Here is a 14,036-nt window from a genome sequence, read left to right on the forward strand (position 1 = left end):
AAAAGAAAACTTTTCCTGTAACTTTTTTTTTTGAAGCGGAGTTTCACTCTTGTTGCCCAGGCTGGAGTGCAAAGGCATATGATCTCAGCTCACTGCAACCTCCGCCTCCTGGGTTCAGGCGATTCTTCTGCCTCAGCCTCCTGAGTAGCTGGGACTACAGGTGCACACCACCATGCACAGCTAATTTTGTATTTTTAGTAGAGAGAGGGTTTTACCATGTTGGCCAGGCTGGTCTTGAACTCCTGATCTCAGATGATCTGCCCACCTTGGCCTTCCAAAGTACTGGGATTACAGGTGTGAGATGTGAGCCACTGCATCCAGCCCTGTGACTTATTTATTAGTCCAAGGGCCAAGAGCTAGATGGGCAGAGAGTTTGGTTTACAGAAAGCTTGATCCTCATGATTTTCTTTATGATTCTATTTGAGGTGTAATTTTCCTAAGCCATGGGTCCTAATTTTAGATGCATGATTCCTCCTCCCCTCTCCCAGCCTCTTTTTTTCTAATGGTGATTTTGTAAAAGGCAAAATGATAATTCTAATTTAAACCCCGATTTCTTCTAATGAAACATTGCTAGTCTTTTTAAAAGCCTTGTTGAGATATAATTCACATATCATACTCATTTAAAGTGTACCATTAAGTGGCTTTTAGTATATTCACAGATATGTGCAACCATCACCATAGTCGGTTTAAAATACTTCCATGACCTCAAAAAGAAACCCAGTACCCTTTACTTATTGTTACCTATGTGTCAATTTCCCTAGCCCTAAGTAACCATAAATCTGTTTTCTGGCTGATTTGCCTGTTCTGGACATTTCATATAGATGGAATCATATCATATATGGTCTTTTGTGACTGGCTTCTTCCAAAATCCATCCATGTTGTAGCATGTGTCAATACTTATTCTTTTATATGGCTGAATAATAGTCCATTATATGGAGATACCATATTTTGTTTATCCATTGGTTGATTGATGGATATTTGAGTTGTTTCACCTTTTGGCTGTTATGAATAACCCTACTCTGAATGTTGGCATACAAACTAGATTTTTTAAAAAGAACTCAATTGATTTTTGCATCACCATCTTTCATCTTTGCCCTTGTGACCTTTCCCCAAATGTCAAGCTTCTCCTGATCAAGAAAGTCGTGACTAATGTTATATCACATGTATCACTTCACTATGAGTCTTACCTAAAATTTGAGTGTACTATTTTCCTATTTGAGATGTCTAGAAGTTATTAATATCATCTTGGAGGAATAGTATTTACAATGTATGAAACTTGTCCAGAAGTTACTTCCATCCAGTTCTTGTAATTCTGTTATTTTTACTTTCTAACCAGTGCTTGTCAACTTTGTTGATTTGATGATAGCTATAAGTACTACAGTTTCACTATTTGGGGTAGGTGGAGATTAAATGAGTTTTTTTTTTTTGTTTTTTGTTTTTTCCTGTTTTTCTTTTTGAGACAGAATCTGTCTCTGTCACCTGATCTGGAGTGTAGTGATGTGATCTCAGCTCACTGCAACCTCCACCTCCTGGGTTCAAGCTATTCTCCAGCCTCAGCCTCCCGAGTAGCTGGGATTACAGGTGTGTGCCACCGCGTCCAGCTAATTTTTGTATTTTTAGTAGAGACGGGGTTTCACCATGTTAGCCAGACTGATCTCGAACTCCTGACCTCAGGTGATGTGCCTGCCTTGGCCTCCTAAAGTGCTGGGATTACAGGCATGAGCCACTGTGCCTGGCCTTAAATGAGCTTTAGAAGTTACTGGTAAGACATATCTATTTGATAGTTCTGCTCCACCTTGAAGGCATTTGCTGAACCCAGTGACCTTGAGCTTTGGGTTTTATAGCAAAGTGAGCTACAGAAGACAAAGACAAAGCACAGGACTCATATAAACAGGGGAACACAAAGACTCCTGCCTAAAGCTGAGACCCTGAGTGGGGAGCTAGTAATCAGTTTGCCCACCACCCACTCCAAGAGTATAAAGAAAAAGTAACCTGACCCATACTTTGGTGCCAAGTGGAGGCAGAAAACTATCTCCCTAAAAATTTATAACAGCAAACTGACTCTCACACATATTCATTCCCAGACTGTTTTCATAGTTCCTGGAAGGTCTCAAAAAACGACATAAAGAAAATATAGCTTAAATTGATTCTGGGCCGGTAGTTGCCTAGGCACCTGACAGAAGCAACTGCAAATCTACTTTGGAGGACCCACCTTCAGTCTAGGTCTCAGTGGAGTCCCATCAGAAAAGTTACAAGAAGTATTGACTCACAATCAGAAATCACAAGTCCCCCAGTGAAACAAAATAGAAGGAGCTAGGAGAAATGACAGATAGCAGAGTCATACCTGCTAAGAATGCCAAAATAAATTAACAGCAGATTTGGCACAACTGAAGAGAAAACTGATAAGCTAGAAGATAGATGTGAAGAAATTGCCCAAAATGCAAGATAAGACTCAAAGATAGAGCACTTGAAACGGTAATTAAGAGAGAGGGATAGAGTAATCATGTCTAATTTTAATCTAATGAAAATTCATAAAGGAGAGAAGAGAGAGAATGAAGCAGACATAATATTCCAAGAGATCATTACTAAAAAGTTTTAGAACTTGTGAAAATGACTAACCCACAGAAAATCCCAGTTAGGATAAATAAAAAGAAATCTACTCCTAAGCACATGATAATGATTTCAAAGACAGAGGAGACTTCAAACAGAGAGATTAAGAGATTGCCCTTGAAGAAATAGCAGTTAATCTGATAGCTCACTTTCCAGCTGCAGTTATAAAAGCCAGAACACAGTGGAATAATATCTTCAGTGTTCTTAGAATGGAAACTATTAACTTAGAATTATATATCCAGTTAAAATATCTTTCTAGAATGAATTAAAGTTGGAAGCATTTTCAGACAATTGAAAACTTAAGAGCAGCCAGGTGTGGTAGCTGACACCTGTAGTCCTAGCACTTTGGGAGGCTGAGGCGGGTGGATCACCTGAGGCTAAGAGTTTGAGACTAGCCTGGCCAACATGGCAAAACCCTCTCTCTACTTAAAATACAAAAATTAGCTGGGCGTTGTGCGCATGCCAATAATTCCAGCTATGTGGGAGGCTGAGTCATGAGAATTGCTTGAACCTGGGTGGCGGAGGTTACAGTGAGCTGAGATCGTGCCACTGTACTCCAGCCTGGAGGATAGAGTGAGACTGTCTCAAAAAAAAAAAAAAAGCTTATAAGAATCTGCTGTTGCCAGTGAGCCCTCACTAGAGGAAATATTAAATATTAAAGGATATAGTTTAGGCAGATGGAAAGTGATCCCAGTTAGAAGAGCTAAGATGCAAGAAGAAATGAACTAAGAAGTTAGTAAAATGTGGGCAAATGTAGGTAAAATTTGATTAATTAAAATAATAATAGTATATTGATCTGGTAAAAGATAGAATTCCCCAGAAGACATGTATTAATTACAAAGGGAAAGATAGTTATCATTACAGTCAAGGAACCTGGCAGACATTCCCTTAACCAAGTGATCACAATTGATAGTACGAATATTTGGACCAATCAATATCACATAGCTTTGGATGTGTGCGACACCACTTCTCTGGTATTTCTGCCAAAATCTAATCATGAGGTAATATCATAGAGACACAAACTGAGGGACTCTTCAAAAAGTCAAGGTCACAAAAGACAAAGAAGAATGAAGAACTGTTCATGTTAAAGGAGACTAATGAGACATGATAGCTAAATTCAATGCATGATCCTGGATTGAATCCTGGACCATAAAAATTAATTATTTTTTGTAGAGCACACTGTTAGGCCAGCTGGCGAAGACTGATTTAGATCTGCAGGTTATATTATAGGATTGTATCATTGCTAATTTTCTCATTTTCTTCATTATACTGCACTTATGTAAGATAATGTCCATGTATTTTAGGAAATGCACACTGAAATATTTAGATAAAAGGGGCATTGTGTTTGAAATTTACTCTTAAAAAGTTCTGAAAAAGTAATGTGTGTGTGTGTATATATGTGTGTGTGTGTGTGTGTGTGTGTGTTAAAAAGTGAGAGAGTGATAAAAGGGAATGTGGTTAAATGTTAATATTTAGGGAATCTGAGTGAAGGGAATTTTTTGTACTATTCTTGCAACTTTTCTGTTAGTCTAAAATTAGATTAAAAGTTTAAAATATGAAATGAATCTCTAGCCGCTTACCCTGCCCCCACACACAAAAGGTAGAACTAAAGTATTGAATAACAGAGGATAAATTGGGATGGGGTGTTTGGAGTTAGTGTTACCTAGTTACATTATGTTAATTATATAACAGAATAGTAACAAAGTAAACCTTTCAAACTAGTGGAGAGGAAAATGGATTGAAAAAAATCAAAATATGGCAAGAAAGAGGGGGAAAAAGAAATGTTGAAAAACAGGACAACCAAAAGAACAAAATAAGATAGAAATAATTAAAAATGGACTAAATGCTCCAGCTAAAAGACTTAAGATTGTTAGACTGGTTAAAAAAATTCAGATATAACCATGGAATACTACCCAGTCATAAAAAAAAATGACATCATGCCCTTTGCAGCAACATGGACTCAGCTGGAAAACATTATCCGAAGTAATGCAAAAACAGAAAACCAAATACATGTTCTCACGTAAGTGGGAGCTAAACATTGGTTGCACATGGTCATAAATGGGAACAACAGACACGGGGGAATACAAGAGAGGGTAATGGTTGAAAAAAACTACCAGTTGGCAGCTATGTGCACTACCTAGGTGATGGATTCATTTATACTCCAAACCTCAGCATCACACAATATTCCTTTATTATGTACTTGTGCACAAACCTGCACATGCACCCCCCGATTCTAAAATAAAAGTCGAAAAAAGAAAAAAAAGTTTCAGGTATATACTTTTTAAAGAAGCATTCCTAAACTATAGAGGTACAGAAAGTTTGAAAAAAAAAGTTTAGAAAAGACATGCTAGCTAGGGCAAAACTGGCAGCACTGTGCGGGTATTGAACAAAATAGACTTTGAGGCCAAAAGCAGTGCTAGAAGGAAATAGAGTGACTTTGCAATGATAAAGATTTTATTCACTGTGCATGGTGTCTGCCTGTAATCCTAGGAGACTGAGGCAGGAGGATCTCTTGAGCCCAGGATTTTGAGGCGACAGTGAGATACGATTGTACCACCACACTCTAGCCTGGGCAACAGAATGAAATCCCATCTTTAAAGAGAACAGATTTTATTCACCAGGGGTATGTAATAGTGCTAAACTTCTATGTACTTAATGACATAGCCTCAAAAGATATATAGCAAAAATCAACAGAAACCACAAGAAGAGACAAATTTGCTGTCAGAGTGGGAGATGATTGACTTCTCTCAATTATTGATAGGTGAAGTCCAAAAATGAGTAAAGCTGTGGAGAATTTAAACCAAACCGTTAACCATCTTGATGTAATAGAACAATATGGTAACAACATTCAAGTAGAATATGTTTACAGAATGCTGACCTACTTTTTTTTTTTTTTAATTTTAAGAAAATCGAGATGGAGTCTCACTCTGTCACCCAGGCTGGAGTGCAGTGGTGCTGTCTCAGCTCACTGCAACCTCCACCTCCCAGGTTCAAGCAGTTCTCCTGCCTCAGCCTCCCCAGTAGCTGGGATTACAGGTGTCCGCCAGCACAAGCAGCTAATTTTTGTATTTTTAGTGGAGACAGGGTTTTACCATGTTGGCCAGGCTGGTCTCAAACTCCTGAGCTCAGCTGATCCTCCTGCCTTAGCCTCCCAAAGTGCTGGGATTACAGGCGTGAGCCACCTGGCCCCGCCTGACCCACTTCTAAATGATGTCAGACTCTAAACACGTACATGTATATGGCTGCTTATGTAAGGGAGTTGAGCAGGCAGTGGTGCTAGTTTGTATCTAAAGTGATTACTTGGGCGAAAGGGGGATGAAAGAAGGAAGACGGGTGCTTGAGTGTGAAGAGTCTACAGATGAGGGTGTCAGGAGACCCAGGTTCTAATGCCAACTCTGACGTCAATTGCCAGCTGATTTTTGACAAAGCTATTTGTTATCTTGGATCCTATTTCCTCATTTATCCACCAGAGACAATGTTCACCCTGCCTGTTCCCCAGAAATGTTGTCAGATTCCACTGATACATGTGATTAAAGATGTTGAAAAATATAATGTACTAACATGGATTAAAATAGACAAGTATTTATCAAACGCCTACTCATGCAAGGCTCCTGGAAGATATTCTAGGGGGTACAGGGATATGTAAGTCATGAAAGTCATTCTGATCTAAAAAGTCACACAGATAACTGTCAAATTACCTGCTTACAATCCTTCAGTGGTCTCCCATTTCTCTAAGGATAAAGACCAGCTGGGGTATAGCCTCTGTCTGTTTCTGTGACTTCAGTTCACATTTTCTCCCTCATTCAGCTTCAATCCTTCCTATAGGTGATTTCCTTCCTACCACAGAATATTTTTGCCAGCTGTTTCCTTGGCTTGGAAAGTCCTTTTCTCCCCCTTTCACCCAGTTAGCACCTTCCTTTTCTCAAGGGAACTGTCTCCTGCTTCCTAAACAGAGCATATTTCTCTCACATGGACTCAGCATAGTGTCCTTGGTCTTTGTGGTATTTTTCATTTTAGGGAGCAATCATTTGATTAATTTCCATTTTTCCCGAGTGACTGTAAGTTCTAGGAGGGCAGGGACCATGTTTGCTTTTGCTGTCTGGCGCATAGTATCACTCAGTAAATAATTGTTGACTAACTGACTGATTTTTTGATCAAATGAATGAAGGTACTTTAAGAGAGATACAAACAAATACTATGAAGAGTTAAAGGAAGAAGTAATTTTTGAAGTGAGCCCCAGAAGAGATTGCAAAATGCTGCCTGGATGCCAGTTTAATGGATGAATGTGTTTATTATCACTAATCAACTTTGAGTTATCTTGGTGTTTGTTGTAACAAAGAAATTGCTGAATTTTGTTAACTCTTTGTTAACATTTTCCAGGAGATTCTTATTTGATTTATCTGGTCATAGGAAATAACTCATTATCTTTTGGCAGCCCAAGCATGAACCTCTCTGCATATTCTGTGACCTCATGGGTGTGGACTATGAGGAGATGTGTCACTGGCTCTGCCATCGGAAGCTGGCTACTGCCACAGAGACGTACATCAAGCCCATCTCCAAGCTGCAGGCCACAAATGCCCGTGATGCTTTGGCCAAGCACATCTATGCCAAGCTTTTTAACTGGATTGTAGATAATGTCAATCAGGCTCTCCATTCTGCTGTCAAACAGCACTCTTTTATTGGTGTGCTGGACATTTACGGGTGAGTATATTTGGCTAATTGGTCTGCCAGAGAGCATTCCTTTCTAGAACTTACCTAGTAAGTCTAAGTGGGCATTTGATTCTGTTTCCTACTGGTAAAGAGAAGGGAGACTTTGCCTACGACAATTGAAGAATACCTTGATGATGGTGATGCAATTGCATGTTGCTTAAAATTTAAGTAAAACAAAAAAAAATGCTTCAAATCTGAAGCTAATTTACTTAGCTAGTGCATAGACTTAATTGGTTTTCAGATGCTCATGTGGTAAATTATCACTGAAATTCTAAAAATCTAATTTTATTTGCTAGTTTGCCTTATTTGAGTACCTGTCTTTAGCTATTAAAATCCTCCCCTCATATTTGTGCTTGTTTCATACTTAATTTTTCATTCTCTGGTTCTCTTTTCAAAAGAACCTGTAGGATCTCTGTTCCTATTTCCCTCCTATGTGTGTGTAACACTGTCAGTCAGTAAATTGGCAAGAGCAATGGGTTTATCATAATTCTGATGTTCCCCACTTGGGGGTGAATGAGCCCTCAAAAACTCATAGTGTTGAACACCTCTGCATGCTAGGGCTGTTAAACAAAACAAAACAAAACACAACAAAAAAAGCCTCTCCGCTGCATGGCTGATGTTCATCTGCTGGGTACATATTTCTTGTTACTGACTTATAAATTTTTATCTTCACTGATATGGAAAGAAAGTTTTACAATGTTGGGGGATGTCCCATTTCTTTCTTCCTAATGTGTATATTTTGAATATTTTTAAAAAGCTTTTTGTTCCTTTTCTCCCCTTTCCATATTATCTTCGTGGTTACAGATTTGAAACATTTGAGATAAATAGTTTTGAACAGTTTTGCATAAATTATGCAAATGAAAAACTACAGCAACAATTCAATATGGTAAGAATGTTCTTCCTTAAATACTATTCTGCTATAAATTATTCTCTTGAATTCCTAGTCTTTGTTTAAAAGCTTATCCCTGAAATGAAGTTGTGAATTATAATTATTATATGGAATTTAGAACTGATGATTAATGAATGGTACAACATTAGAAAAATGTTTTATGGGCCAGGTGGGATTCAAGGCTATCCTTGGATTGCTGTCTGATAATAATGAAAATTTGGGACAAATAGATTGAAAGAAGCAGGCAGTGTGTTAGGTAATTGCTTGGGAGTATGAAGCTTTGAGCCCAGGGATATCTTTCAGTTTGTTATTTTGAAGTTAATTGTATGTGGAATTATGACTGTCTTAATGCTTACTTGCTATATTAGCAAGATGTCAGAACTAAAAAGCAGAATTTTACATATTCTCTTTTCAACAGTCTGGGACATTCACTGAGGCAATGGCAATGGGAATATTTTGAGTGGCTCTTGTGAAGTAGTAATATTAAATATCTTAGAGGAGTACCGTGGTGTTGGGAGATTCAGAGATGCTTAAAAATCAGAGTCAGCAGATTGTGATAATGAAGGACACAGAGCCCAGAGGTGAACTGTGTGAGTTGGAATCCTACCCTGTGTCAGTTATCCAGGAGATCTTGGGCAAGTTAGTTGACCTCCCTGGGCCTTAACTTCCTCATCTATAAAATGGACATAATAATAGTACCTGCTGTGTGTGGTTTTATGGATTAAATGGGTTGGAACATGTAAAGTGTCCATCATGTGCCAGGCACAGTTCTAAGTGCAAGAGTGGGAGTGATTCTTAGTGTTGATGAAAGAAAATATTAAAATGAGACACCCATAGGAATTAGAAGATAGAGCTGAAGGGCAGGAAAGACACCCTTAATAAATCCTCATCTTGTAAAGAGAGAGGTCAAGTGGTATGGTTTGTAGTTGATGCACAAAAACCAGATGTTTAAAGACATTGCAAGTTACAAATTTGGTAAAAAACAAAAGAGGATCTAAAAATATTAATATGGGGAGAATAGTGGAAGAGTGGGATGGAGGTAGTGTATGTGAATTTAGCCTCTTTTGTGTCATAACGAAATCAGTAGATGTTTCATAGTGATAAATCAGAAGGTAGCTGATAAGCACATTCTTTAGAAATATGTAGGTAAATATCAGAAGAAATAGCTAAGGGAATTAAAAATGGTTGCCTCCAGGGAGCGAGACTGGGGTTGGGGAGAGATGGGACAAGGAGTTGCTGCTTGCCATTATAAAACCTTTTAGACTGTTTGATTACATGTTCCATATACTATGATAAAAACTTGAACCATCTTTGTTTAGCAAATTAAGCTTCTTACCACAGTGAAATAACGTAGAAGTGATCTTAAAACCTTAGGCCTATGACCGTTTCCATAATAAGATGACTACTAATATGATTTTCATCTCTGCATAAAAAAATTAATAAAAACCTATCAGAAACTAAACTGAGCATTACCGTTTCTCAAGGTGTTTCTGAGTTTCTTAATACTTAGTTAATGCCACAGTCTTCCACTCTTTCCGATTGTTTCCACACAGAGTGACTGGAATGGAAGGAAGCAATGCCAGCCTCTTTAGGAACTGGCTAGTTTGTCTGTTTTTCAGGGGCCTCCTGTCTGCATGTGTGTTTTGGTCTCTTGCGTCTCCTCCTCTTTCCTGCTTTCTGTCTCTATCCACCTGTTTCTCCTTCTCTCTTCACATACCCCCTTAACATTCTGCATCTTTGATTCTCTCTGCACAACTGCTCTGCCCCCTCTTCCTATCCTATGGCAGGTTCTTTCCTTCTAGTCTGTATACATCTTCTCCACCTCAAGCTCTCTACTTTCTCACTCACTTTAAACTTCCCGTGAACCCAGCAGTGGTTGGAATGCTCTTCTCATCCTCTTAACTCGCTTATCTCCCACTCATTTTGGCTTCTTTCAGCTTCAACTCCCATTACTCATTGCCTAATTATTTTCTTGTTTCGCAGTTCAAATACCTGAGAGAGAGAATCTGATTAACACTGTTGAGTTTTTCATCAGAGGTCTCTAGCAGGAGACTGCCCTCACGTACCCACACTGGTTTAGTCAGCTGTGACTAGGAACGTGGGGTCTCACAGTATAAAGAACTTGACTGCATAGGGCTGTTACCCAATCTGGGGATGTAGTTGGGGGCAGTCAGCATGAGAAATCCCGTGACTGGCATGCTTAGTGTTTGAAGGCACTATATTGACCAAGAATCTCTTGCTATATTGAACTACATGCCCGTATTCTTTGACAATTGAGCATCCAAAATTTTAAAGACCCCAGGAGCTTTTCCAAACAAGACATGGAGATGTGTGTGGGAAATAATGCTCTATTTAATGTCTAGAGCAGTGTTTCTGTTGTCAATATTGAGACTGCATATAAATTAATGAAATTTTTAAAAACAGAGCGCATTGTTTTGGAAGATACTCGTACCATCAGTCAGGGTGTCCTGCTGACATATGGTGCCCTATTTGCCTTCTCATTAATCAGAAGAACAGAAGAAATTTGCTTTCTTATTGTAGCAGGATGAGCCACAGACAAAACCTCTCAGACCCCGAGTTGTAGAAGGAAGGGCTTTATTCAGCTGGGAGCATCAGCAAGCTACTGCCTTAAAATCCGAGCTCCCCTAGTGCACAATTTCTGTCCCTTTTAAGGGCTCACAACACTAAAGATTTCATGTGAAAAGGTGATTGATTTGAGCAAGCAGCGGGTACGTGACAGGGACTGCATGCACTGCTGGTCAGAGTGAAACAGAACAGGGCAGGGAGTTTCACAATGTTCTTCTATACAATGTCAGGAACATCAGTTTCTAAGTCATGAGTTGATTTGTAACTACTGGGTTTAGGCCAGGCAGGCCCAGGCCTGGTTTTGGGCCTGGCGCCGGGTTGCCTGTCTTTGGTTTTACTTCCTTGTTTTTTTCTTAAAACAGGTACTGAGTATAAAATAATATAAAACAATATGAGAGGGTCTCTCTCTTTCCTCATTCCCCCCTTTTGAGACTCTCACTTTTTATTAGTGGGAGTTCTCACTCTTATTTTTGCTACTTATGTCTTTTTGTACAATAGATTGATAGTGATTTATATAGTGCACTTGTGCTGAAGCATTTTGGTGAACTAAGGTAGCGATGAAGATTTTTTAATCATTTGAAGAACTACAGGTAGCAAACAAGGGAGCAGTAAGCAGGTTTTTATTACTATTATAACTTTTATTATAAGAGTTTTAAATTCTCTTAGTGCTGGGAACTAATTTTTAAGCATGGTTCTCGGATTAAGTCCGTGCCACACTTGCACAGGTACATGTGCCAGTTTTGTCATATTTTAAACTATGTCTTTAACTACTTGCCTTTGGTTATCTATGTGTAGACAGTAATTAGTAAGGTTAAATTTCTTATAGACCCCTTTTTAGTTGCTAGCAAGTAGTCGAGAGCCAGTCTATTTTGATAGATAGCATTTTTTTATCTGAGTTTTTTGTTTTTTGCCGGGCCAGAATAGTCAAGGCTTGACTGGTTTTATTAGTGATGGTTTTTAAAACAGCTTGCAACCGTATGATTCAGTTGAGCGTGTAAATGGAGGTCCAGTGTTCCCATGAGCCGTCTTGTGTCTAAGAGGCAGGCCTATAGTATTATATAATTTTTTAGGAGGTCATTTATCATCTTTTTAATTACCTATGACTATGCTTCGTTTTCCGCGGGAAGCATAAGCAGGGAAGCCCAGAAGTTCACCTGTTTTTATGGGCAGTAAGAAGAAAGATGGTTTAATAGTGCCAATAACACAAGTACCTGTCTACTGGTCAGGCAGCTTAGCATAGGCTCTATGTCTACATATCCAGTATAACCCGGTGGGGGCAGTCTAGTCCTGGTGGAATTCTGGGTGGTACTGTTTTTGCAGTACTATTATACAGCCTTTGCCTAAGACAACTAAGCTGCCTTACAGAATTAGTGAATCTTTTTCCTTTTCTAGCTATGCAGTACTGTCTAATAATTGAGACTTTTAGAACCTAAAAATTGTCAGGGTGGTTCTTTTGGGCCAGGAATTCATCAGGAACTGGGTCTGTAGGAACTAATTCTTGGGCTTCCTATGGCCATTGATCTCCTGTTACGGTTCCTCCACAAGCATAACATGAAGTGACTTTTAGAGACTGGGCTACATATTCGGCTAATTGCAAAAACAAATTTTTAGTTTTTTCCTGGAATCTCTGGTGCTGGCACATTTAGTTCATCATAGAAAGTCTGAAATACTGGTTCTGGAGAGTGTCTTTGAACCTCACCTTTTATTAGGATGCTTACGCTAGGATCTAGTTCTTTTTCATCAATGCCTGATGTTATGTATTTTTTTAATTTCATTTTAGGTCTGAGGAGTTTGTAATTACCAATTCTAAAGGGTTGCAGCTCCCACTCGTGCAGGAGGGGCTGACTTTTTCTTTTTAGAGCCAAACAGGATCTTTTTAATTTTTATTTTAAGTAGCCTAAATGACACAAGACCAGTATTGACACATTTCACATAAATATGATTCTTGACAGATATACTTATTTTCTGTTGTGTAACTTTTTTCTCAATCTGGAGAACTGCATCCCAATCTATGCTGCTTACTGTTAATAGTGGCACATGCATCAAATTTTAAGGTTACATTTTTGGGGACCCCTCTTTCTTCTGTCCTAGCTATTACTTTACTTGTGTCACTTAGAAAAGGATCAGTCCTTAGTCTTATTTTAAAAACTGTGATCATGGGAGGCTTAAAATGAGTCATAACACGCATCAGGTTGGTTATTTTCTGGGCTACATACCTTGGATAAAATAGCATTATATAAAGTTTCTTTTAGAGTCCTGATACACTTATAATAACCATAAAATAATAGGACTGTAGCAATCTTTTGTCCTACCTCAGTGACTTGATATATATATATATATATACTGGGAACAGCCCTCAGTCTGAGGAAGGTCAGTTGAAGTCCTTACTGTACAAGTCTAAATTTTAAGGAAAATGAGTCCTGTGATGAGTTTCCTCATGGTTCAGCCATGCGTGGACCAGTCAGCTTCCGGGTGTGACTGGAGCAGGGCTTGTTTTTTCAGAGTCACTTTGCAGGGGCTGGCGAAGCTGCTCCCATCCACGTACAGCCCCCAATCTACTGATGTTTAAGGATGATCTCGGAGGTTGGGCCCACTAGAATAAACTGAGTCCAGTACTTTTACACAATTATGTTTAACTGGGCTCTCTGATACCAGGAGCAAGGTGGCGGGGTTTAGGGTGTTGTAAACTTCAGTGGTTATGTGGGGATTTTTACAGAGTAAGCTTTGGTATCGAGTTAGTCTAACATTTATTAGCTAATGGTGTCCTTTGGTATTTATTAAAATTACCACAGCATGGGGGGACTTTATGTTTAGGTTTTGCCTAAGAGTTAGCTTATCTGCTTCTTGTGCTAACAGGGCCGTTGCTGCCAGGGCCCTTGGACATGGGGGCCAGGCTTTGGAAACCCCGTTTAGTTGTTTTGAGAGATGAGCCACTGGCCTTGGTCAGGGCCCTACAGTCTGGGTGAAAACTCCAACTGCCATTTTTTTTTTTTGACATATAGAGTGTAAAGAGTTTTCTCAGGTCAGGTAGCCTCAGGGCTGGGGCTGATGTGAGTTTCTTTTTAACTCATGAAAAGCTCATTGTTGTTGGTGGTAACAGATGTAGTTTATCTAATCTACATTTTTATTGACTGTCATTTACCAAAATATTGACTTAAATCCTGTAATTGTTTGATTTCAAGCTTTAAATTGATTTGGTATTCCTTGCAGGGCTCTAATTGCATCTAAATAGATGTGAGAG

The 14,036-nt window shown here is 38.9% G+C and overlaps 1 protein-coding gene across 5 annotated transcripts in view; it reads left to right on the forward strand.

Moving 5' to 3' along the window:
* The window catches only part of LOC105493105 (myosin VA), a 221,998-nt gene that overhangs the window by 114,292 nt on the left and 93,670 nt on the right, over window positions 1–14,036 (forward strand). For all 5 annotated transcript variants that reach the window (XM_071066834.1, XM_071066832.1, XM_071066835.1 and 2 more), the window contains exons 10-11: window positions 7,046–7,311; window positions 8,125–8,206. In XM_071066834.1, coding sequence (XP_070922935.1) covers window positions 7,046–7,311; window positions 8,125–8,206 — 348 coding nt within the window. The remainder of the gene's footprint in view (window positions 1–7,045; window positions 7,312–8,124; window positions 8,207–14,036) is intronic.

The sequence above is a fragment of the Macaca nemestrina genome, chromosome 7 (genome assembly GCF_043159975.1).
Source record: "Macaca nemestrina isolate mMacNem1 chromosome 7, mMacNem.hap1, whole genome shotgun sequence".
Lineage (NCBI taxonomy): Eukaryota > Metazoa > Chordata > Mammalia > Primates > Cercopithecidae > Macaca > Macaca nemestrina.